Source organism: Suillus discolor (assembly GCF_016758755.1).
Source record: "Suillus discolor strain FC423 chromosome Unknown F5147scaffold_13, whole genome shotgun sequence".
In the NCBI taxonomy this organism is placed as follows: Eukaryota; Fungi; Basidiomycota; class Agaricomycetes; order Boletales; family Suillaceae; genus Suillus; species Suillus discolor.
In genome coordinates this window covers 34,388-58,760 of record NW_024541260.1, presented here as the reverse complement: position 1 = coordinate 58,760, position 24,373 = coordinate 34,388, and the positions used below count along the sequence as shown (strand labels likewise).

The 24,373-nt window shown below is 49.5% G+C and overlaps 8 protein-coding genes across 8 annotated transcripts; 5 read left to right on the top strand and 3 right to left on the bottom strand.

The window, feature by feature from the left end:
• The first annotated feature begins 64 nt into the window (after positions 1-64).
• F5147DRAFT_58091 (uncharacterized protein) lies at positions 65-3,388 on the top strand. The gene is made up of 7 exons (XM_041431575.1): positions 65-431; positions 489-555; positions 613-692; positions 741-1,105; positions 1,159-1,301; positions 1,350-3,085; positions 3,142-3,388. The coding sequence occupies exons 1-7, from the start codon at positions 287-289 to the stop codon at positions 3,189-3,191; spliced, it is 2,586 nt and encodes an 861-aa protein (XP_041295536.1). The 5' UTR covers positions 65-286; the 3' UTR covers positions 3,192-3,388.
• Positions 3,389-5,251, bottom strand: F5147DRAFT_789964 (uncharacterized protein; the record flags this gene model as incomplete). Its single annotated transcript, XM_041443039.1, has 5 exons — positions 3,389-3,870; positions 3,924-4,023; positions 4,073-4,104; positions 4,160-4,403; positions 4,455-5,251. The coding sequence occupies 5 exons, from the start codon at positions 5,249-5,251 to the stop codon at positions 3,586-3,588; spliced, it is 1,458 nt and encodes a 485-aa protein (XP_041295535.1). The 3' UTR covers positions 3,389-3,585.
• Positions 5,252-5,428: 177 nt separating this feature from the next.
• Positions 5,429-7,149, bottom strand: F5147DRAFT_608370 (uncharacterized protein). Its single transcript, XM_041432381.1, has 4 exons — positions 6,639-7,149; positions 6,513-6,573; positions 6,428-6,457; positions 5,429-6,379 (listed from the first exon to the last, which is right to left on the bottom strand). The coding sequence occupies exons 1-4, from the start codon at positions 7,092-7,094 to the stop codon at positions 5,610-5,612; spliced, it is 1,317 nt and encodes a 438-aa protein (XP_041295534.1). The 5' UTR covers positions 7,095-7,149; the 3' UTR covers positions 5,429-5,609.
• A 387-nt stretch (positions 7,150-7,536) lies between these two features.
• On the top strand, positions 7,537-10,428 carry F5147DRAFT_58083 (uncharacterized protein). Its single transcript, XM_041431568.1, has 3 exons — positions 7,537-9,443; positions 9,491-10,094; positions 10,148-10,428. The coding sequence occupies exons 1-3, from the start codon at positions 7,818-7,820 to the stop codon at positions 10,165-10,167; spliced, it is 2,250 nt and encodes a 749-aa protein (XP_041295533.1). The 5' UTR covers positions 7,537-7,817; the 3' UTR covers positions 10,168-10,428.
• Positions 10,429-10,455: 27 nt separating this feature from the next.
• F5147DRAFT_682115 (ergosterol biosynthesis ERG4/ERG24) lies at positions 10,456-12,537 on the bottom strand. Its single transcript, XM_041436429.1, has 10 exons — positions 12,382-12,537; positions 12,160-12,328; positions 11,612-12,109; positions 11,510-11,556; positions 11,408-11,458; positions 11,315-11,360; positions 11,155-11,264; positions 10,970-11,101; positions 10,871-10,916; positions 10,456-10,814 (listed from the first exon to the last, which is right to left on the bottom strand). The coding sequence occupies exons 1-10, from the start codon at positions 12,504-12,506 to the stop codon at positions 10,605-10,607; spliced, it is 1,434 nt and encodes a 477-aa protein (XP_041295532.1). The 5' UTR covers positions 12,507-12,537; the 3' UTR covers positions 10,456-10,604.
• A 97-nt stretch (positions 12,538-12,634) lies between these two features.
• Positions 12,635-14,968, top strand: F5147DRAFT_682110 (DWNN domain-containing protein). Its single transcript, XM_041436428.1, has 7 exons — positions 12,635-12,968; positions 13,019-13,263; positions 13,327-13,439; positions 13,536-13,669; positions 13,723-13,906; positions 13,957-14,305; positions 14,359-14,968. Exons 1-7 carry the CDS (start codon positions 12,797-12,799, stop codon positions 14,848-14,850), a joined length of 1,689 nt encoding a protein of 562 aa, XP_041295531.1. The 5' UTR covers positions 12,635-12,796; the 3' UTR covers positions 14,851-14,968.
• An 89-nt stretch (positions 14,969-15,057) lies between these two features.
• F5147DRAFT_682106 (uncharacterized protein) lies at positions 15,058-16,730 on the top strand. Its single transcript, XM_041436427.1, has 7 exons — positions 15,058-15,212; positions 15,273-15,821; positions 15,877-15,955; positions 16,021-16,118; positions 16,169-16,193; positions 16,245-16,467; positions 16,528-16,730. Exons 2-7 carry the CDS (start codon positions 15,357-15,359, stop codon positions 16,550-16,552), a joined length of 915 nt encoding a protein of 304 aa, XP_041295530.1. The 5' UTR covers positions 15,058-15,212; positions 15,273-15,356; the 3' UTR covers positions 16,553-16,730.
• A 122-nt stretch (positions 16,731-16,852) lies between these two features.
• F5147DRAFT_789954 (uncharacterized protein) lies at positions 16,853-24,253 on the top strand. The gene is made up of 10 exons (XM_041443038.1): positions 16,853-17,458; positions 17,516-18,111; positions 18,162-18,291; positions 18,341-19,856; positions 19,917-21,225; positions 21,273-22,361; positions 22,411-22,511; positions 22,563-22,750; positions 22,801-23,568; positions 23,621-24,253. Exons 1-10 carry the CDS (start codon positions 16,890-16,892, stop codon positions 24,033-24,035), a joined length of 6,681 nt encoding a protein of 2,226 aa, XP_041295529.1. The 5' UTR covers positions 16,853-16,889; the 3' UTR covers positions 24,036-24,253.
• The last annotated feature ends 120 nt before the right edge of the window (positions 24,254-24,373 follow it).

Genomic DNA, 24,373 nt, shown 5'->3' with positions numbered 1-24,373 from the left:
AACCACAAATATCAAGCTTATAAGGATTAATCGTTTACAAATATCGCTCTTCGCCAGACTACTACTCGGATCATCATTACGGTACTGGCTGCACACTATTCACGACACTTCAAGCAGTTAATAACGGCAGAGACGAGCATCAGTGACCGTGTAGTTGAACTTTGTCTTTGAATTATTCGCTAGCCTTAGCTACGTCTGGCGTGGTCATCCAACCGCCGTGGCCCATCAACTAACAGCCAGTAACTGCAGTTCACATCAACAGTTCATATAATAGCTGTCCCTGTTGATGATGGCTACCCTTCTTTCTCCAGCCTTGTCCATGTCTACCTCCGACTCTACCCCGTTCTCTCAGTACCGTTCTCTCCGCCCGTCTCCAACACCATCCTCAAGTTCATCATCATCCGGTGGCTCCTTGAATCATGCAGATGAAGGTGCGTCATTCCGTTCTCCAGTCCGTTGCCTCGAGGCAGGTGTTTACGGCAGAACAGAAAATCTCACCATCACCGCGTCGCGTTCATTGCTTGGGAGAGACAAGGGGAAGCGAAAGAGCCATGAGTGAGTTCTCTTCCAATTAACTTCAATCTGGCTCGTGACCTAACGCGCGCATTGCAGAGACATTCGTCTCCTCGCCATCTCCACACACATCACCGAACTCTCGTATAGTATATCGGACATTCAGACGCGTATATTTGGTACGCGACTTCTTAGCCCCATCCATTTCTTACTCACACAACCCTCAGAAATACAGGAACTACGGCATAAGTCTCAGTCTTCAGGTGATGCTGCCGCCACGACCATCGTCATCGACAAAGCTCTTATGACTCTTGACGAACGCCTTGAGGCTGTCGCCCATGGCATGAAATCCGTGTCTGAATCTGTCGCCCCCTTTCAGAACCAGTCCAATGGTACCACCCCTGACTCTGAACAAGTTGGACTGGTCCGCAAGCATGTAGTCCTCGTTACCGAGTGGGAGGCCGTGCAGAGTGACACAGATGTTCTCAGGGAGGAGTTGAAAGAGGATAAATGGCTTACTGTGTTCAGAACCGTCACAGAACAGGCAGACGGAATGATGGGAAGCTTAGAGAAGGCAGTCAATCGTTGTCAGGTGTGTGTTCTTGTATTCTTGATATCTGTATCATTTTCACAAACACCGCGCAGGATTTCATTTGGCAGGTACACAGGGGAGGCGCAGAAGATTCTCTCTCGCAGTCCTCGTACAGGGGCTCAGTTAGTTCAGACAAGAATCCATTGAGCATCGAAGTATTCAACGAGTTGCTCAGCTCGTTTGAAGCAAAGAAAAAGTGGATTTTCTCCTTTTGCATTTTACTTCTCACTCACACTTCTTCTAGGCATTACGTCCCAGCCACGTCCAAGGTACTTGCAATCATTGACAATGGCGTGCAGAATCGTGTCACGAAGAACGGGGAGACACTCCGACGTCACGGGGAATCTGCTAAGAGGTGGCGGATCCTCAAGGAGCGAATGGCCAAGACAGAAAAAGAGATGGAAGCCGTGCGAAAGATCCTCACGGGTGGTGATGTGGTGCCAAGCGAATCAGGTTCCATAACATCGGGATATACAGCAAACGGGTTCCTTGCAACGCCCGCGAATCGCTCTTCGAAAGGTCGTGCACCGAGCCGAGCAACGAGTTCTACGAGCACTCTTTCGCGGAGCATATCGCCACTGAGGAAGTTTGCAAGGAAGATTGCTGGTCATGTGCGGTCGCCTCCGGTGCCCGTCACTCCCTTGCCCGTATCACGAGAATTGTCTTCGGTGTCAAGAGACTCTTCACAATCACAGGGTCCGTCATCGGAGCCAGCTAAAGCACTTCGACGACAACGCACCTCTATATTCGCATTCAATCGGTCTACCAGTGGTGCCCCACTTACACCAGAGAAGGAACACAAGTATAGCCGCAGCCTCACGCCCGAATCTTCCCCCGCCCCCAAACGCCTTGACCGTATTGACGACCCGAATTCAACTGTGAAACTGAAAACGTCTAAACAACCATGGAACAGCTCAACAAAAGTAGAAGCACCGGATCCTGCAGCGACCATCAAGCCCACTCCTCCAAAGCGGCCAAACGCAAAGTCTGTCCTCATCCCGGAATGTGCCCCTCTTGTGCCGAGCACGCCTTCACGAAGGAGCCTCAGCCGTAGTTCAAATGCGTCTTCACGGCCTTGGTCTCCCGTAACTTCGTCTGCATCCACAAACCCTTCTATTCCTCCTCTTCCACCTCTACGTCCACCATCACGAGCTCAAACGCCCAGTCTTGGGGCGACACCACGCCCACGGCCCAAGACCCCAAGTCAAATTCCCGCCCCCGCGGTACACTGGCGTCCCGTGTCTGTGCGGCAGTCTGATGCTGATGACGAGGAAGAGCTTACGACTCTGATGCAGCGCGCATTTTCGCCTCCGCATGCCAATACATCTCCCAGCACGTTCTGTTCGTATACCTCGAGCGGCGTACGCATACCCCCACCACGCCCTCCAAGCCGATCACAAATACCCCTTCCCAGCGTGCACGTCTCCTCTGAATCGCGTCCCTCGTCAACGATGTCCTTCTACCGTCCCCAAAGCCCCCTTACTCCAGGGTCTCTCCTCAGGGCACAGACGCCCGAATCACAATTGAAAGCAAAAGCTCAACAGGTCCCGTTTTACGGGGGTGCAGGAAACAGCGGGATGCGTACATCTGCGCGGCAAACTGTCGCGGGGAAGCTCCCTCCTTCATCGTTTCGTGATTCGTCGACGACCCGGACGCCCAACTCGCGTCCCGGGTCACGGTCAGGGTCGTACACACCCATGGAGCGCGACCCGATACACTTGTACGTCCCTGCGAGTGACAAGGACCCACTCGACGTGGAGGTGGCGGCGATTGTGAATGCGATTCCGCACGGGCTGCTGGTTGAGCGTGTAGATCCTCCGCTCAAGACGCCGCCGAAGGAGGGAGAGGAGATTAGGGCGTCGTATGCGTTTTCGAATAGTTTGAGTAGGAAAGTGGTGACTTGTAAGCTGACCACGCTGACGCGCTCCGGGGCAAGGGGTGGCGGGATGTCGAAGAAGGTCATGTGTCGGGTTGGAGGAGGCGAGTACCTGGTCTGTTCTTCTATCAGTGTAAGGTGTTAACATGGATTTTTGTAGGCTGGCAAGATTTGCAGCTCTACATGCTCAACCGTCAGTCAGGCATGTAGATTTGAACAAGGAATCGATACCCATGCATCAGACCTGAATTATTTTTTCACTTTGCACTTTTTTATCAATCACGATTCAGAACCGTCGCACATAGAGAATCGCTAGTCGCAGAACAAGTTTACTGTATTGCATCACGATTATATCCTCATGTTCATTATGTCCGCTAACGATTTGTGCAGTTTTCTAATTCTTGTTATCCTGGCCAGGGTTTAGTTGCAGCTTGCTATTGAATTGCTATGATGTTTAGCTTACGAGTGGTGACGATGTTTGGTTGGACGCGTACATGTCGACTCATTGATACTCATTCATCGAATATTAAATGTTACAACACATATACTCGGTCTCGTGCATGAGAAACTTCCAGCGCTCATCATACTCGTATATCAACCCATTCTAATACCCCGCCCAGCTCTTCACCTTCGAGAACCAAAACGACCGTTCGTTCCTCAGCGGCAGCGGCACCGCTTCCCCATCCTCCACATTGACTGAGTCATACCCAATAAAATCGAGCTTGTTCCACCGCCCGAGGGGACGTGAACGCAACGCGAGCGTCATCTGGAAGAAATACTTGTTCGGCTGCGGCTCTGTAGTGGCGTGCGCATGCGAAAGGTGCTTCTCGACAAGGTTTGTGATGTAAACAGTACTACCAGACAGAGACCAGTTACCAATGTAGAAACCCTAGGATGGATGTGGTTGAGTTTGGGGTTGGGATAAGATGGGTGTGTGCATACCTTCATGCGCAGGCTCGGCTTGAGCATTGGAATAACGGTCTGGGGTTGCCATTCCTCGTTAGCGAGGAGGGATAACACCTGTCCGTTGGGGAAGAATCGGCTGGGATAATGTCAACATAGGTAAGAGATGGCTCGGGCACGAGACTTACAGGTATCGATGATATGTGATGAGATGAGTTACCTACAAGGGAGTGACGACTCAGCACGTCAAAAATGTCGGGGAGTTTTCTACGTACGTTTACCCAGGGGTTCTCGCTAGAGCCCATCCGCCTACGGGTTTTGTAAGAAAGTGGAGACAATCCATCTCTGACAGCATGACTTACATGTAATGGCAAACAGCAATGTAAACTCCATCCATCCGCAAGCGGGGGATGTTCAATATAAGCTCTCCGGTAGTCCGAACTGTACAGTTCCACGATATTCGTTATAGAGTCATTATCAGCAATTTGGGGAGGCTTATATGCCAAATGGACAAAATCTCTGTTGCAAATATTTATAACGCAAAGTACATGCAAGAGACGAGCACTATACCTCCAAATCGCAGAATCCAAACTAAGTATTCGTGCCTTACGACTGACAGCCGCAAACCGCTCAATCGTTGTGTAGTCAAGAATTCGGAGGATTTGGAGCAAAAGCTCGTCAGGGATGAGATTAATGGGTAGTCCCTCCTTCTCATTCTCCGGTTGAAAGACAAGGTTATCAGGAAAGTTCTTGAGCACTTGTGCTAGAAACCCTGACGTCACAAAGGATTTATCCTTGCTATACTTGTGCACTTCGAGCTTCTGTACATCCCGTGTAACTTGATCTACAGAGACAGTAGATGGAGCCTTCTTGTGACTAGGTGGCTGAGCAGCAGAACGCTCATGTGTGCGTTGTTCTTCTATGAAGTACGCACGGTCGACGTTCGCATCGAGACGAAATGCCTGACGATAGAGCCGAAGAGCCTCATCTAGCTGGCTGTGCTGCTCATGAAAAACAGCTTTGCGGTAGACCTCGATAGCATGAGCCAGATTGGGACTGAGATTAGAGTGGCCGTGAGATGCGTGCGTTGTGACGGCAGGCGCACCTGCGACGACATGGGTGGCAGGCCCCCGACTCGGAGATGCTGAGAGTGTGTTAGTGATAGTAGCGGGTTTCGCGCTGGCATCACTCCGAGCTGCGGGAATGATGCGTTCTGCAGCAGTGATGGCACCGAGAACGGGTTGGGTTTGCACACCCGACGTAGCAGTCTGCCGCTCCCTGACCTCTGCCTTCCATTGTTCTCTAAAACGTGCGAGTTCTACGGGCTCCTGTTCTGGTGCCAGTATATCTGATGTCCCTGCGCTCATTCCACACCTGAAAGCTGATGTTCAGCTAGTTGGACAAGCGTCAGAATATAATTCAGAAGCGCTTGTGAGTCTTACTTTTACTAATACTACTTGTGACCGCCGGTACCGAAACTTCGGAAGCAAAAGGCCGCCAACTTCGCTGACCAGGTAGTCAACTAGTCATCACTAGCTTTGACAGTGGAAATCCAGCCATGGTGACATTGCGAGTATAGAGCAAGCGAAGACCACATTGTTGGCATAAATAAAGCATAGGGCGACCGCGTTGGCGGGGAATACGATGGAGAATCGAACAGGGTAATACTAATTAAGCCAGCAGTGTGCATAAGTCCAAGGGTAATCCAAGGTGTCAAAGTAACCTTCACGACTTTATGACACCCAGACGTTTCAGCTCTTCACAGCTATCTATTTTCTCCGCCTCTATTGCTTTTACCTTCTCCCAGTCCGTGCCAACACCGAATAAACCAACTTCTGCGTCTCTCCTCCGTTGCCGCTTATCAACTCCACGCTGGCAATCGTTGTAGAGAGTATTGGTGTAAACTTGTTCCACTTGCCCTTCAAATCTTGACAAGGCCGATCCGCGTCGATGGGTGCCCCCAGCAATGTCAGCTGCAATCTGCCGATGATTCTTGAACTCATGCTCATTAACATGGTATTTGATGCCCAGTCCATTCGTTTGCCGTTCAGTATTGAAGCGTGTTGATGCTGAAAAGGAATACCGGGGGTCGGGTATCGACGTAGAGAACATATCCGGAATTGCACTCAGGAATGAGAATGCGATAAGCAATATGAGGGGCAGGAGCTGCATAAGCAGCGAACGACCCTGTGCCCCTTCACCCTGCTGTTGTGCTTGCGCACCCCCCATATTTGTACGCATACGTGTCGTACGGAAGCCTCCTGGACCAAACGATGCAGTGAATACTGGACCGCCGCCGAAAGGACTGCCTCCAAATCCACGGTTCATCGCCATACCGCCTCCTCCGAAGAACATGTTGAAAAGATCCTCTGGACTCATCTCGCCCTCGCCACCAAATGGGCTTGCGGAGAAGCCGGGCCCGCGGGAGGACATGCCACCAGAACGCGATTCTGGATCCGATCCGGATTGGTCGTAAATTGCTCGCTTCTGGGAGTCTGAGTGAATGTCAGAACTGTCTAGCACATTGAATAAGTCAAGCATACCTGAAAGCACTTGGAAGGCTTTGGATACCACTGCAGTGAGTTCACGTGAGACACTTCGCGTACGTGATGACAATACTAGACGTACTCTTGAATGCTTCATCTGCTCCAGGAGCACCGTTCTTGTCAGGATGTAGCGCAAGGGCAAGCTATGATGAGTCACAGCATTAGAACGTATATCAGTCGGCATGCGAGATCATGCATGTTAATGTACCTTTCTGTATGCCTTCTTTATCTCAGCCTCCTCGCAATCCTTCTTGACCGACAAGATCTCATAATACTCTGTAACCTTGCAAGCCTTTACCCGTTTCACAACCTTCACCTGCTCAGCAGTGAATTCCCGTTTCTCCCCTCCCATTCCTCCAGCCGTGCCATTCGCACTGCCCGTACTCCGATGCTTAGCACCAGAAGCGGATGGGTGTGTCTCTGTAGAAGACGATGACGCCTGTGCATTGCCATTTGATGTTGAAGGGCCTGCCCCAGCTGACGAGGAAGACGATCCAGATGCCTCCGCGGCCTCGATAGACTCAAGAAACTTTGCAGCGTCAGGTGTGGAGAACAAGTTTATAGATTTTTGACAAAATTTGCGGGCTGAAGGGAGGTTGCCAGCATCCTTGTATTTTTGTGCGATTGAAAGACACTTGATGGCTTCGTCTTTGTTACCTTCCATCGCTTGAAAGTAAACCAACGTCGCTGGTGAGTTGGGTACTTGGGAGGCTTCTCGGTAAGAGTGAACGTGTCCCTATTCGGCAAGTGCCTTTCGGATTCAATATTGCAGTGCCTGAGCCACGAAAAGGATTAGGTCACAGGTTTTGTTGAGTCTTGACAGTGATAGATTATGATGATCATCCACTGATGGCCTTTCATATTGCAGGTTAATGCAGTGCAGTGCTTAATGCCAGCTCGACCGATCTCGTATGGTTGTGCGTTCAGTTCTTAAAGTGACTTGTACGTTTTCATTGTCCTCTTTTCTTTCGGAATTCACAGAAGGCGTTGGTCTAGCTACAAAGTCCGCATAGGTCCACACTTGCGTCGGTTCCCAGTTTGTAAAAACCCGCCTTGCAAACATGATTGACACGTTGCGACCCGGCGCACTCCTAGTTATGTCCTCGTGAATAATGTTACTAGGAACCGACATTCACGGTACAATGATTTTGCTCCTATTGCAATATACACAAGCACTGTATTTTCTAGCAGTCGCGTAAACAGTCGTGCGACAGCAAGACAAGACCAGGCTCAAATCTCATTCCCGGATGTCAGCCTCAGTCAGCCTCCAACTCTTACAAAAGGCTCGTCACCCACCCACTCTCTCTTCAGTCCATCTTTTATCGTTGCTTCACGTTTGTTACACATCCAGCATATCGATATCTTCAACATCTTTATTCATTCTACTATGCCTCCCGATATGCAACAACACACCAGCGTTCCCTCATACGACCAGTTCAGACCGCCTAGTCCAGCCAAAGGCCAGCGCAAGGGCAAAGTTCGCTCCTTTCTTCCAAGCTTCGTCGATCGAGCCATCTTCCGCGCCAAGCCAGTTGCCCATCGTGACACTGCTGAGTTGCATCCAGAGGTTGACCCCGCCACTAATGTCGACTATCTTGCCACAAAGGCTCAGATCCTTCCTCACCTTAAAGCACAACTCGACTGCACGGAGACGCGGAAGTCAAGAACGGAAACTAGGGGTCTGCGCACTTCGCTTGTCACTGTCAACGAGGAACGGAAGGCTGCTTCCCAAGCCCTCGATAAAGCGCAACGCCATAGCCATGCTGTTCAAGATCATCTCAAAGTGCAGTCAGGGGTGCCTGAGATTATCCGGTCATACGACTTCAACATAAACGAGCTGAATATGCCACAGGGTGCTCAGGTCACCGAGCTCCAGTCAAAGCTCTTCGACCAGGACGAACAGATTGCCCATCCGGAGGGCTTTGAGATATCCAGTCCTTTGGTTGAAACTGTTTCTCGCAAGGCCAGTGCCAGAAATATCTCAAGCGGATCTCAAGCGGACACTCGTTCTCAAGGCTGTGTGTTGGAGGTCCAAGTCATCGCGGAACGTCCATCGAAACCTCAGTCGATGGAGCCAGCGGCGGCTGTCAAAAGGAATTCAACGACGAGGCACGAGTCGGAGCGCCGGGGGAAATTAATCAAACGACAACGCAATGTTGGTCATGATGCATCCGAGCGCCGCAAGGATGACGATCCCTTCGCTTCAGAGCCAAATCTAGCACCACATCGCAAGATACGAAATGTACTGGCAGATGCGCGAGACAAGACACTTGCTGCAATCTCGGAACTGAAGTACATTCGTCACAAGGAAGATGAACAGCAGCCCTCTCAAGCTTGTCACGGCCCCCAGATAGAGTTCACAGCGTTTCAGGATATTCGACGCTTACTGGCAGATGTGCAGGAGTCTGGAGTTAGGACACAGGCGACCAATTCGGAAATAAAGGATGCTCGTCGCAAGAAAGATAAACAGCATCCTTCCCAAGCTTGCCACGGCCACCAGGCGGAGTTCGCAGCGTATCAGGATCGAATCGCTGCCCTTACTTCGGAACGTGATACGCTTTCTCGCGAGCTCGAGCGCAGTACTCGAATGGCGAACTCGAATGCGTTCTTGCTCAATAGCGTAGAATTGCAAGCTCAACGTCTACTCTCCGAGCATGATGCACTTATCCTTGAGCACCAGCAGGAAAAGGCACGCTCGCAGCAACAAATTCGTGAACTTGAGATCCGACTCAAGGAGACCACCGCCTCAGCTTCACGAGCCAGGGAACGTTGCAAAGCGGAACGCAAACAACTTCTAGAGGTCGAAGAGCAGCTCAAGCTTGAACGCACACAGTCGGCGCAGAACCACGCAGATCATCTGGATGAGATGCTCATGCTCTTCAGGGAGAATGCGGAGCAGGCCAACTTGATCGAAACCCTCAATAGGGATTCCGCAGAGCAACGTACTACGCTCCAGAAGGTGCATATTCGGTTGGACCTTGCGAACAATGCACAAGCGATTATGAAGCGCAAAGTACGCAAACATCTACGCCTTTCACAGTTTGTGCTTATATTTTCAAGCTTCAGAAAATGGAAATTGCGTCCCAACAAGCTCGGGAGAACATCGAACTACTCCATAGTACCCCACCGAAGGCTCACAGCAGCATAATTCGAAACTTCAGCAAGCCCTTGTCGCAGAACGGACCTCGTCAAGTATTACATCCAGGATCCCCACTCGTCACTCAAGAGATCATGAAGAGTGAGAAAGTGCAGCTTCATGTTGCCGCTACTGGCACTTCCTCTTCGTCACCCTCCTCCGCTCACAAGGTTGGTGGCATCACTTCACAGCATGCCCGTGGGATGCTTTCGTCACCATCAAACAATCCTTCTGTCGCTAAGCCATCTCAACGAGATCCTCCCAACGACAACTTGGATATCTCCACGGTGTCAATCTTCAGTGACGATGGCGTCGATTTACTCTTGGAACCGAGCGAGGATGTAATAGCGGAAGGCAATGGCTTGGCTACCCTCTACTCGATGCTGTCAGTGGTACGTATGTACGCTCCTAGTCCCATTCGCGGTCCTCCGGAAATTCAGCCTCGACGTCGCAACGTGGATCCCCTCAAGATAACGGCCCATCCCGACGACATGGCAAAATCGGACGGCGTCGCTGTGGGACAAACCTGTAAGTAATCATCTCTACTCCTCTTCGAATGTCTCCGCTCATCGGAAGTTCAGGGTCGCTATTTCATCCTTGACATAATCTCATCGTCTTTGTCTTTTCTTGGAACGTTCTTTCTAATCTCTTTTTTCGTTTTTTTCTGAGAGAACGACAAGCCTTATCTCTTTTCTTTTCTGTTTTTCTTTTCTTCCCGGGAGATAGCAGGCAGGTCAAAACAACAAAATAGGTGGGATCGATGGTATGGTTGGGGTTATGGCTAGGTACGGCCTTTATTCTTTTATTCCTTAGATAAGTACCAAAAACAGGGAGGGTCGCGGCCGCGCGCGGGAGTGCATATTTTAATTTCATTCATGTTGTGATGTGATTTGAATTTCCTCCCAGAACATCTATTTGTCATCAAATGAGTCTTCACAACAAATCAAATTGCTCCAAGAAGGTTTATGGTATCATGGTATCTAGAATCCGAAGTATATGTTACAGAAAACAGGTATAAATATACGAAAGCTTGCTAGATTAGTAGATTCCGGGTATGAACTTATATTTAACGATAGAACAATAACGCTCCCAGTCCTTGCCGTACTTGATCGAGCAGCGTTCAAAGTCACGCCCGCAGCGATGGATGAGTACTGTGATGAAGAAAACCGAGTAGAAGTAGGGAATGATGGTTGCACTTCCGATAACAACACCCCAGCAGAAGCTCATGGTCCAGTCGGCGACATAGTTCTGAGAAAGAGCAACGAGGTTAGCAGACCGAACACATTATTATGGATCTAGCCTACAGGTTTGCGAGAGTATCTCCACCAGCCACTGATGAGAAGGCGGTTTCTAAAATTGCAAGGTAAGAAAGTTGATCAGTTGAGAATTGCCACAAGACTTGCCCATGTGCGGTCTGGATAAACTCAGGCTTCTTGAGGGTTCCCCCCGGAAGCTGCGGGAATGTGTTGCGGAAAGTTGTGATGCCCTGTGTTTGCATTTTGAAGCGACTCTTTTGAGACATTGAGGTGTCCCAACTATGAGGACAAATGTCAGTCGAATGATGGAAAATGAAATCGTAAAGTCGTACATGTAGTATGCTGTCAGTAGAATGGTGAAAAGAACGACGTATGTAGGTGTAGAGAATTGATAGTTAGAAGGATCGTGCGAAGCCATGTATACCACAGAGTACACGTAAGTCTGCAATGCCACAGATCAGTAAAAGTTAAAAGGTGATTGGAGTTGCGTACGAAGGGAACGCCAGCAAAGTTCCAGAAGATGACCATGAAGCCCCATCTAAGAAAATGTCAATCAAATAAACGAGCATGAGAATTACTACCCACTTCTCATGATACATATCCCACGTTTGGGGGATACACTCTTCGCCCTTCGCGCTGAAAATTGGATCAGGAACGCAAGTTTTCAATTCTCGCGTTGAGACACACCATGCATTGAGGTAGAGCCATGTTGCCAGAATCATGAATGCCATGTTCTACATATGTTTTGTAGGCTATTGCGTAACGGAAGCTCCAAAAAAAGGGACGCACGGGGGTGACATAACCATATTGTTCATATTGGTGGCAGCCTCCGGACACGGCCAAAAAGAAGACAATTACCCAAGGAATCCGAACCTCAGCCCACATCTTCAGATCAACAGAGCCGATACGGGGATTCAAACAAGCACCCATGAAGACGTCATAGATGAAGTTCCCAGACATGCGGATCTCGTTTCCGGCTGCAACTGTAATGAAATACATACCAAAGGACACAGCGAAACCGTAAATCATGGCGACAGACATGATGTGGCCATAATTGTCGATAATTTCGGTGAGACGGAAAATGTGGTAGTAGTGCAGAGCAGCAGCAGTCAGCATAGTTGCGTAGAGAGAGTAGAGCGCATTGCAGTTATACACGAGGGTCTTATACCCAAGAGAAGGTACAGGAAGTCCTTCTTGTTGGTACCCTGGCATGACCAATGCGAGGAAGAGCTGGTAGATCACAAGACCGGTATAGACTTTCCAAGCGTATGCATTGGGGCTTGCGTCCTGTAGCCAGTTGAGGTTAGGAAGATGTCCAAACCTTCGTGAGTACATACGTCGCGAATGTGTGCCCACATCCTCCCAAGGAACGGAACAGTGTCCTCAAATGATGCAGGGTACACAAGTTTACCGTCATAAAACCACAAGCATATCCAGAGATAATACATGAGCATGGGGAAGCCGAGCATCATTGCAGTTACTCCTGCAGGTCCACCAAATTCATACCTAGCAGACGTTAATGTGAAATAGTAAATACGCGCAACTAAGACAAAACGTACGTCTGATGCTCGTCGAGCAGTTGGTCCACTTTACGGCCTTCATCAGTAGTCGTCAGTGACTTTGCAGACGCGTCGACACTGCGCTGTCTCAACTCGTTCCCTGTGCCGCCGTAAGACTGGACCATTTGTAAAACGAGACAGAACTTGCAAGTCTCAAAGTGGAACGAGACAGGAATTAATGTTAAACATTCGCGGAGTTAGCATTATACTTTAATCTCCGTTTGAACTTTGTTTTTGATCTCCTTTCCCGATAGCCACGTTTCTCGTGTAAACGCTCATCATCTTCTACCCAGGCGAGACCAGACGACGTGTGCCCACTTCATCTGTCTGTAGTCAACGTGTTGGTCAGTTTTGCACTGATTTCATTGTCGTGTATATCGTAGCAGCCGTCCAACAATCCATTCTTTGCCTCTTCATGGCTTCTTCAGTTTTTTACAAGTTCAAGTCCCAGAGGGATGAGTCTCGGGTGACCTTTGATGGCACCGGGATCTCTGTTTTTGACCTGAAAAAGGAAATCATATTGGCCAATAACTTGGGTAAGGCAAATGACTTCGACCTATATGTATATGATGCTTCGGCACAGCAAGGTGCGTTGTAAATGCATCATCCCACATCTGAGACTTCATGTGCATTTCAGAGTATAAAGATGATTCTCAGATCATTCCTCGTTCTTCGTCTGTCATTGTGAAGCGTCTTCCTTCATCGCGCCCAGGAAAGGGCAAGGCAGCCATGTACCTTAGTGGTACCAATGCTAGTACCCACACTCCTACTTCTGATATTATCCAGAGACCTGGTGGAAGTGGTGGTTTATGGCACAAGGGTGCGATGTCGAAGCGCTTTGACGTCAAAGAGGAATCATCTCCTACACCAAAATTAGCTGGCGTGCGTAGTTGTTATATGAAACATACACATCTCGCTCGAGAGCGAGTCTTACACCCAATCCAGCCAACTTCTATTCCCAAAAATGCCGTCACAAAGGACGATGAGGCAGCCGCGATGGCTGCTATGTTCCAGGCCCAGACTGCTAACTGGGAGGAAACCCAGGAAAAGATGTCTCAGTTGGTATCGCGTTTTCGCGCTTTTTGTCTTAGTAGTAGAACAAGTCTCATGAACGTGATTTTGCTTTCTTGTGCCCATCAATTGGGTGTAAACAGCGCTGTGCCCATATATAACAACCCCAGGGGAACATCTACTAGTCGTGGTGGGAAACCATTTACTCCTCACCAACGTCCCCAGCCAGAACGACCGTTGCCTCCTAGCTATGTTTGTTACCGATGTGGGCAGAAAGGTCGGTCGCTGCGCAATTGTAGACTGACTGTCTTACACGTAAACCTCTCACAGGTCATTGGATACAAGATTGTCCTACGAATAGCGATCGTGAGTTCGACAACAAGCCTCGAATCAAAAGGACTACTGGTATTCCGCGAAGTTTCTTGAAAGCTGTTGAAAATCCAAATAAAGGCGAGATCACCCAAGGTGTGATGGTCACACCAGAAGGTGGTTATGTCGTTGCCCAGCCTGACTTGTGGGTTTTTAATTCGTTCTATGATGGTATGCATTTTAACTCGACGGCAGGGCTTCTTGGCAGAAACAATTATCCCGTCCGAAGGGTTTGACTGCTGCTGACGTTCGGGAACGCCCTCCTACCGATGCTTCCCTTGCCTGTCCTATAGACAACAGATTATTCCGTGACGCTGTCAAGACGCCTTGCTGTGACACTTCATATTGCGAGGAATGTATCCAGACATATTTACTTGAGCGCGATTTTACCTGCCCCAAGTGCGGCAAGAAGATAGCTTCACTTGACAAAGTTGTCATGGATAAGCCAATGCGAACTAGAGTCGCTGACTATATCGATAAGGTTATGGAAGAGAGTAGAAAAGAAAGTGAAGAGAGCTCCGCACATTTCCTTTCTAACGGCCAGGTATGTTCACTGTTCATGTTGTTGTGTTTAGAGAATGAACATATCCCCCATAGGGTGATGCGGACAACTCTATAAATGACGACTTCTACTCAGATCAGCAACCTAGCATGGATATGTCTCAGATGATTGTTGACAACATCCCGTCCCTTCAAGCTCAGATTTCTCAAATATCAATCATGCTTCAGAATCCATCCCTACCGAACCAGGTGCGGCAGACCACAGAAATCAAGTATCAGCAGCTCCAGATGCAACTACAACAAGCTCAAGCCATCGCCGCGACCCTTGCTGTTGCGACAAGTCTTCAGCAGCAGCAGCAACAACAACAGCAACAGCAACAACAGCAGAACGTCAATCCCTTGGCCTACGGGATGCAAAGTCAGCAGTGGACCAATCAGTTTCCGAGCCAACAACCAGCTGGCCATGACTCTGCTTATCAACGATTGCCCGTCAACAATCGCCGCCGGAACTTGAAGCGGGACCGTCCTTCAGATTTCTTAGATGTCACTGGTGAAAGTGAACACAAAATGCCGAGGTACTGGGAGTAATTCGAAGTCCTTTGGATGAAGAGGGAGGACTACATTTGTAGACTACACAGATAACTAATATGTCGCACTTTGCATGTATACACAAACATTGGCAAAATATAGTTATTTTATCCTGATATGTCTGATATATAAACAGCGCTGCGAAATTCGAACCGGGTGCTATCTTTTAGTATGATAAACGCGGTACCACGGTGGCCCATGACTCGGAGGCTTGCCCAGCACGACTTTAACTCGAGTATGACTGCAAGTCTCACGAGCTAAGCCTGTCCATTTTCAAGCACGCTAGACTCGTGACCATTCTGTCTATTGTTGGGCAAGCCGGGGCCCGGGCAGACAATTCGCCAATCTACTTAATTTCCGAGGTGATTTGATTTGCATGCACAACTTGAATGCATTCCGATTCACAACGTGCCGGGTGCGAGCCAGAGCTCAGCGCTAGCACCCAGCACTACCTCTAAGTACTACGACACTACGAGATCTAAGTGGTTCATTTTGGGCGGTTTATCATGGATCCAGTGACCAAAAGTTCTGAGTCTGATGTCCCTGCGACGCTGACGGATCCAGCTCGCGAAGCTGCCGAAGAGTCTAGGACAGGGACCGCTATATTGACGCATGGACAAGTCGCGACACCTAGGCGGCCTACATCCGAGTCTACTGTCACACCCTTGCCCGCTAGACCTCTCTCGTACGCCGATCACACACAAGCCGTAGAGTTCGGCGCTGGCTCTAGTTCAACGCAGGCGGACCCTACTCTTCAACCATCAGAGAAGCATTTGTCGTCGAAAACAGATGACCCATATCCTGCTAGGTACTCAAGGCACGGTGCCCAAACCCGGGCCTCTTCGGGAGAATTTGACCACCTCGCGCGTGGAACGAGTAGGGGTAGAGATTTCCTCCCTCGGAGGGCGACTTTGTTGGCACAGCGGTATCCCAGTATCCCAAGTGACTTGGTTCCAAAGACTACCTTGCAGGCGAGCTTGAATCACTCTTCTTTAGGGGACACATATTTAACTGTCTATCTTCCAGCCCAACCGCACCGTCGGGGACCGCCTACAACCAACTGTCACCGCAGCTGAAGATGAAAGAGCCAAGTACGCAAAAAAAGGTGCATTTTTACGTTTCTCACCTTTTCGAGTTGAAACATGTTCTACCGCCTAATTGTGCCTTCAGCGATGTGGACAGGCTATGCGCTGAACATTGCCATCGGTCTGCAGGTTCTTCTCGCTAGCCTGACTACTGGTTTATCTGCTGTCGCAGTTGGAAAACAGGTGAACGACTTGAGGAACTTGTTATGTCTTCAACTGATGAACGACCACAGGGCTCCGTCGTGATCGTAATACTTGGTAAGCGACGCGTAGTATTCTATATATAGCTGACTGTTTAACTCGTTTCAGGGGCGCTTGCTACTTTAGTCGCATCATACCTTGCTCGTATGCGTGGTTCAAACGAACCAGAGCTTTCAACCACCCGAGTAAAAGACCTTGACCAATTTCTACGAGACTGCAGGGCGTTCCAGCTAGATCACGGGAACGAATATGGTACCGCTGAGAATGGGCTCAATAAAAGAGTGGAGGAGTTCCGGTCCAGATTCGAGGAACTGCTTGGGAATGGAGATGGGTACGTATAACTCAAGCATGCGGTCATTTTTTTTTCGCTGACCCTGTGGTAATTCTGTAGTCAACGAAAACTGTCTTCCGTTTAATCTTTCTGTGCCGTAACCCTCTCTATGTTGATCGGAATCTCGTATAATTTTGTCTGCTGTCGAGTTGTATTGCATCGGATTTCATTTTCGCTGTGGCCATTGTTACATTATTTGTTTACTCAGTAGGAAACCCTAGCGATTCCCTCCAATTCTACCGATTGGTAGTGAAATTGCCTTCCTCGTGAGCTAGCGGACCTCGGTCCGGGGACAGTGGTTTACCGCACTCGTTTGTCACGATGTCACGAGTGTTACGGCACGCGTCCATACGTGACGCGACGCGTTTGTCATATTGCATCAACGTGTTCGTTTTCTTTTTACTCCATCACATTTTTCAGTCATGGTCAAGGCCAAAGCTAATGCCAAGCAGAAGGCCATCACCTCCTTCTTTGGTGGGAAGAAGGAGCCAAAGGAATCCGTCGATGAAATTGTCGCAGAGGAGACATCATCTGATGATGAGGGAAAACCTCAAGCCGTTGTAAAGAAAGCACTTGGAAAGAAGATTAAGAAGCAGAAAGTCAAGGACGATGAAGAAGAAGCATCTGATGATGATGTTCCTGCTCAATCTTCAAAGACAGACGGCAAAATCGAATCATCCACTTTACCACCCATCTATGAAACTCCCGCCATGTTCCGCGACCTGGTGTCTCGCCTTCCAGGAATCAAAGGTGTCGCTGAGCATATCAAAGGTCGAAAACTGCGCGTAGCTACAATGTGTTCTGGCACAGAATCACCTCTACTTGCTCTCGATCTCATTGGCCAGGTTATGCTTGAACAGTATGGCGTTCCTCTTGAATTTGAGCACGTATTCTCTTGTGAGATCGAGCCATTCAAGCAGGCATATATCGAACGCAATTTCCAACCGCCGCTACTGTTTAGAGATGTATGCGAACTGGGAGAATCTCAAGCGTGTGTCATCCCTATACTGATTTGTGTTATGTCCGTTGAACAAACTAATTCATTTAGAACGACGGCCTATGGCGCATTGGCCACTGTTCCTGGAGATGCCGATCTCCTCGTTGCAGGTACATCATGCGTTGACTACTCTAACCTCAATAATGAGAAGAAGACAATCGATGGTGGAGGCGAATCTGGTCGCACTTTTCATGGCATGATGTCGTGGGTCACAAATCACCGACCTCCATTAGTCATCCTGGAAAATGTTTGTTCAGCGCCGTGGGACAGGGTAAAAGAGTATTTCGAGAAGCAGGGGTACAGTGCGGAACACATCAAGGTGGATACGAAACAGTACTATATCCCGCATACCCGGATGCGGAAGTATCTGTTGGCTATTGACAAGAGAGGGTCAGGCATACCCGCAAGATGGAAGGACCTAGTGATGAACAAGTTGAAGCGGCCCGCTTCGTCGACACTTGACGCGTTCCTTCTTCCATCTGACGATTCTCGCATTCATCAAGCAAGACAATTACTTGTTCAAGATGGCAGTGGCCCAGAACCTCGAGCCGGTCGCACTGACTGGACTAGATGCGAGTCGCGCCACGCACGTGCTAGGTTAGATGAGAAGTTGGGGCAGAAACGACCGTTAACGAGTTGGGAAGAAGGTAAGCACCTATTGGATTTCGTAGTTTTCACCCTCGCTGACATCGAACAGGCGGTACTTGCAGACTACCTGATTTTGCATGGCAAGATTGGGGAATACGACAGGTAGAACGAGTCTGGGACCTAATGGATATCAGTCTACTTCGATCCGCAAAAATTGGTGTTGACCCATCATACAAGACGTTCGTAGGATGTCTTATATACGTCATTAAGTGGCTAATTGACTGACAGTCTCGTGTGGAACCTTTCGCAAAATGTCGATCGCTCAACCGGATCGAGCAAGACCGGTATCTGCCCTTGTCTAACCCCGTCCATGATTCCATACATCACCAATCGCGGTGGGCCCATGGTTGGTGTTGAGGCACTGGCCATGCAGGGGCTTCCCATTGATAAATTGCTTCTGACGAGGGAAAGCCAAGACGAATTGGCCGACCTTGCGGGAAATGCTATGTCATCTACCGTTGTTGGTGCATGCATACTCTCGGCTTTAGTCGCTGGTCAGAAGTTACTCAAGGCCGGTAACGACACGGAGACGTACGAGATGAAGAAGGATATCGGTCACAAGAACAACGACCATGCTATGGATGTTGACGTTAGCCTATCTACCGCCGGTGGTCTTGAAGAACGCATCAAAGGACACGAGGACCTTGTGGAGAGACCGTTAGATTTGGCTGCCACGCAGACGGACTCCATTGCTCGTATTTTGGAGGATGCACAGAAGAGTGTCCGTCTTTGTCAATGCGAGGGCCGCAAGGACATCACGACGCGTGACCTCCTGCGTTGCGTAGATTGCGACTCGTCATCTTGCAAGAAATGCGCAGGCCGTCCTGAGCACAGTTTCGCGCCTCTTGATATTACGCAGTTGCCACGTCTTAGTCCTTCAGCATTCGTGCGGGGGCTGAAGTCCACTCTGCCTATGTGCATCTCTCTTACCGGTGTCGATAAGAAGCTTCTTGACAGTCTTAGAGAAACTTCAGGCGTCACAATCCCGGAAAAACGCTGGAACAGCTGGTCCTCCGCTGTGTTGAGGGCGACTAACTCAGAGCTCCGCTTTGTCGAACCTAAGCGCCAGGAGATTTGGTCTGCTGTCTATCAATCACCTCACGCTATTTTCGAATTATACCTCGAGCCGAGACAGACCGAGTGGCGCCTTTACGCGAAGCCAAATGACAATGAGCCTGCGAATGCAGATATCCGTCGCTTACTTCAGATGCCCGTCGCGAGATTCAGATGCAAAAAGGATCTTCTGCAGGGATCTTGGCAGTTTGCTCTTCCTGTTGCACGTGAGGTCACAATTACTATCGAGGGCAGTGGAGGCACGGTTCCTTCCTGGGAAGCTCGTCTTGGCTTACTAGATGACGAGTTCAAGGACAAGGAGGTGCACTCACAGCTTCATATCACCATCCCCGAATCTCAAATATCTCATTTTGATCGTGATATTTCCGGAGTGTATGTTCTCCTCGACAAGTGTGGGACAGCCAACGGTGCTTTACACAAAAAGCTGCCTAGTAACGATGATGCCTCTTTGCCGCCACTTTTCATGATGCTGGATCCCACAAGATGCGGAAGTCCTGCGGAAGATCCATTCGTCTTTACCACGAGCATGCGGCGATATGATTTCGGAGAGTTCCGCCCCATAATTTGCAAGCTCGACCCTTCATGGAGGCAGTCGGATGTTCAGGGGGAACAGCGCGTCAAATGTCATGTCCCTCTTCACTGGATGGACTCGGAGTCGGTCAAAGTTCAAGTGAGTTAATGACAACACAACCTGCTTGCCTCCCAATTTTGTCTCACTCTCGAACTATAGCCCCTCGAGCTTGGCAATGCATCTTTTGCTGTGCCTAGAGGCACCCTTGAGGCCAGCGTTACGACTGACGCATGCGCAAGTGCCAATGCTCTACTGACGTGCACTGTGCCTCTTCTTGAAGATGCGGGTCCAGAGTGGCCTCGCGGCAATTGGAGAGAAGTCGACAAGGTTCACGAGCGTGGTACTTTCAAGGCTTTGGCTTGGCTGCTGGAGCGTATACGACATGTGGATGATAATTTCGGTCATTGGCAGACCGTCAAAGTTCCAGATGACTTGTTCCACTGCCAACGTTGTGCCCCCACCCCTCCCACTGTTAAGTGGACTAAGAATGGCAAGAAAGTAGCTGCTATTGAAGACAGCCAGGAGGCCGGGCAGTATGAAAGGGATCTCAAGCTTCGTCCGAGTCCTTTCGTCACGCAGTTGAAGATGGATAACCAAGTCGGTATGGTGAAAGTGGGGCTCAATATTGCTTCTATCCTGCACAGGGCTCTATCACGACTCCCTACTGCGAATCGCCCTGAGCAACCGGTGCTCAGTTGGCGATTAGATACTGACTTCGCTTCTTCTATAAAGATCCAAAACCCTCCTTTCAAACTCCTCAGTAATAAATCCGATTCAGAGCATTCGCAGCCTCCAAACTTTGATGTGGACAAACTTCCTTTGCGTCCTGAACAGCTCCGTTCCCTCACTTGGATGATCGCTCGAGAAACGGAAAACTCCGAACCCTTCGTTGAGGAAGAGATATCGGAGGCCATACTGGAGCCTCTGGGGTGGCGAGCAGAAGGTCGGGCACAGCGGCCTGTGCATATTCGAGGTGGTGTTTTGGCAGACCAAGTCGGTTATGGGAAGACAGCAATCACTCTGGGGCTTATCGACTGTACAGCGAAGAGCGTAAAGAAGGAGTTCCAGGAGAAAGGCGATATCATTGGCAAGGTTCCTGTTCAAGCTACACTAGTCATCGTTCCTCCCCATCTCACAAGACAATGGCGCTCAGAAGCACAGAAATTTGCGCGCAACCGATTCAAGAACATTGTGGAGATTTCCACCGCCGCACAGATCAACAATCTCACCATTGAAGATATTCAGGATGCGGACCTAGTCATCGTCGCCTCCAATCTGTTCCAGAGCTCAGTATATCTTGCCAACTTGGAATCCTTCGCTGCTGGAGGCTCCCTACCTACTCAAGATGGGCGTTACTTCAATGTACGCATCGACATCACGCTGCAAGCCCTACGGGATCAAGTTGAACGGCTGAAAACCGAAGGTTCCGCGAGCGTCATGGCAAATATCCGAGATGTTCGAAAACGCGGTAAGTTTAATATATTTCTGCATGACGTAACTCACTTCCAGCAATAGAGGAAGAGTTGGAGGCGCAACTATTTGTTGCACCAAAGCGTCTCAAGGGGAAGGCCTACCAGGAAGCTGTAAGCAAAGAGAAGTCTTCTCTTGTCAAGGTCGATGTCAGCGATTCTTCGTCGGAGAGAGACGTTTTCCCTGCCAAACCGACCTCGTCTGGCAAAATCTGCGAAGTTGTCATCACAGTGCCTCGAAAGAAGACGAAACCGGTCGCCCCGGAGACTTCGGAAGGCGAGAATTCGGACTCATCACGCCCACGAAAGCGGCTCCGACGCAAGGCTTCCAAGAAAGTCATAGTAATTGATTCAGATGACGAAGTAGGATGTGATGCAGGGAGTGATTATGAAGACGCGGGTCCCCAGGATGATCATGCAGATGATGAATCCGCCGGAGACATTTCAGACGAGGCCGACGATGTTCCCGCCAAAAAGTCGTCGAAAACCAAACGACTTACCACCAAACCGTCACGGAAACCATCACCCCCGCCAACCTCGTCATCTGAAGATGGACATTCGGTCGGAGTTTCGTCTGACGCAGAGATGAGCGATGCGGATGATGATGTTGGGAAGAAAGGCAGCAAGGGTAAGGGTAGGCAATATGGTATCAAGGCAGCCCCGAAGAAGAAGGCAACGAAGAAGGCAGCCAAGAGCTCTGGTGAAGATACCGACAGTATGGACGTCGATGACCCACCTTCATCTCCTGTGTCTTCTAAAACCTCGAAAAAGCGCAAGACCACGGCTTCTGACGACAAACCCGCCAAAAAGCAGAAGCGGCGAGAAGATACCGACCCATGGAAACTCGAAACCACCGCAGTCAAGAAAGACTGGACACAAGCTCGCGCTCCACCCTTGGAAGTATTCCATTTCTCACGAATTGTCGTCGACGAGTATACCTACCTGAGCGGAAAGGTACACTCAATGGTCACCAAACTGACTGGCGATCGACGCTGGGTGCTATCTGGTACCCCACCGATTCACGATTTCGGCTCTGTGAAGACTATTGCTGCACATCTGAACATTCATCTGGGTATTGATGATAGTGGTGAGGGTAGGTCAGCGATGATCAAGAAACGCATCCGTGAACAAACGAGTAAGATTTTTACAATCAGACAAATAGGACATGCTGACCATTTTCGTAGAGGTTGAAGAGTTCCATTCATTCCGTGAGGTACACACGCAGGAGTGGCATGCACATCGTCACAGTCTCGGCCAACTGTTCCTTGACATGTTCGTGCGGCAGGTCAGATATACTTCTCATGATCCTTGTAATTGAACTCAATTTGCACTTCAGAATATCGCAGAAATCGACGAGATACCATGCACATTCAAAATTGTCAAAGTCGTTTTGCCTGCCGCAGAACGAGCGATCTACTTGGAACTGGAACATCACCTTCGCGCTATCGACATGGTTGCCAAACGCACGAGGAAGTCAGAGAGTGACCGAGAGAAACGCCTCAACATCGCACTTGGCGAGAGCAAGTAAGAACAAACATACGCTGCTAAAACCACTGCTTAACATTCACTTTCAGGACCGCAGAGGAAGCTCTTTTGAAGCGTTGCTCTCATTTTGACCTTGAAACCAAAGACAAGGAGAACGCCATGAAAGCTTGTGAGATCATCGTCGAAGAGCGGACCGAGCAGCTGGAGGCCTGTAAGAAAGAACTGCAGAAGGAGCTCCAGAAGGCAGTCAAGAAAGAGAAATCTATTGGCAAACTCCCAGAAGAGAGCATGTTCCAGGAATACGCTCGCGTTTCCAGAGATAAAGGCGGTGTTGGAGACCATGAAGCTACGGATACGATTCGGGATCTTCTCACAAAGGCTGAAGTCCCAGTTTTATCTTCGACCTACTGGAAAAACAAGGCCAAAGGCGACATGAACCTAGCGGAGAAAACGAAGGAGGCTGTCTGGGAACACCGTGAGCACACGCACATTATTCGCAAGCTCACGAAGGAACTCGTTGGACGCGTCCGGTCACTTCGTTATTTCACTGTTGTGCGCGACCTGCAGAAACAAAGAGATACGCCTCCTGTCGTCTCGTGTCCAGCATGCGAGCGCAGCGAGATACCCATGGACGAAGTTGCTGTACTGTCTTCATGCGGCCACACGGGCTGCATGTCGTGTGTCAAGGAAGCTGCTAACCGAGAGGAATGTGTTTACCATCCCTCGGGTCAATGCAATGCTGCCGCTCGTGCTCTCAACATCGTCAAGGGAGAAACTCTGGGAGTTGATGACGAAGCCCGCGATGGACGCGGCAAGCACTATGGGAAGAAACTGGAGATGGTTGTGGACCTTGTCAAGTACGTGGTCCCGTTATGCTTTCGTGACCATACTAACGGTATCTAACCTTAGGAACCAAATCCCGAAAAAGGACCGTGTTCTCATCTTCGTCCAGTTCCCTGATCTCATGGCAAAAGTCGCTCATGCATTGAAGATGCACAAGATCGAGTTCTTGGAAATCAACGGCTCTGCAACCCAGAAAAGTAAGAACTTGGAACAATTCCAGAACGACAGCAAAGAACGTGTACTTCTGTTGAACGTCATGGACGAGAGCGCCAGCGGTGCAAACTTGACGGTTGCCAATCATGGAATCTTTCTTTCCCCCCTCCTTGCTCAGAGCCAGGAGATTTATGACGCTTGCGAGACCCAGGCAATTGGACGACTGAGGAGGTATGGGCAGATCAAGCATGTCAGCATTCACCGGTTCATAACGACGGACACGATCGACGTTGAGATATTCGAGGAGAGGGCCAAGGTGAAAGTCTAGGGCACGGTAAAGCATTGCGTATGGAAATTGACGGATTGGCACAACCCTAGCATATAGGATACCAAGGAGAGATATACTTAGCATTTAGCACAAATATATAGGTCACATCTATGTGTACAATAAATCTACGTAAATTTACGACTGAAAGGTTGATCAAACTCAGTATCTTCTATCCCGTTCACGTCGAACGGACTACAATAAGAGATGTTTGTACGCTACGTTCATGTGCTGCTGTGCCTTTCCCAGAGAATGTTCAAATGTCGCAGTGCGCACCGACATAATATCACATTCATGTGATAGGCTCGGGCTACTCGGGCGACCTTGGTAGCCGAATTGAA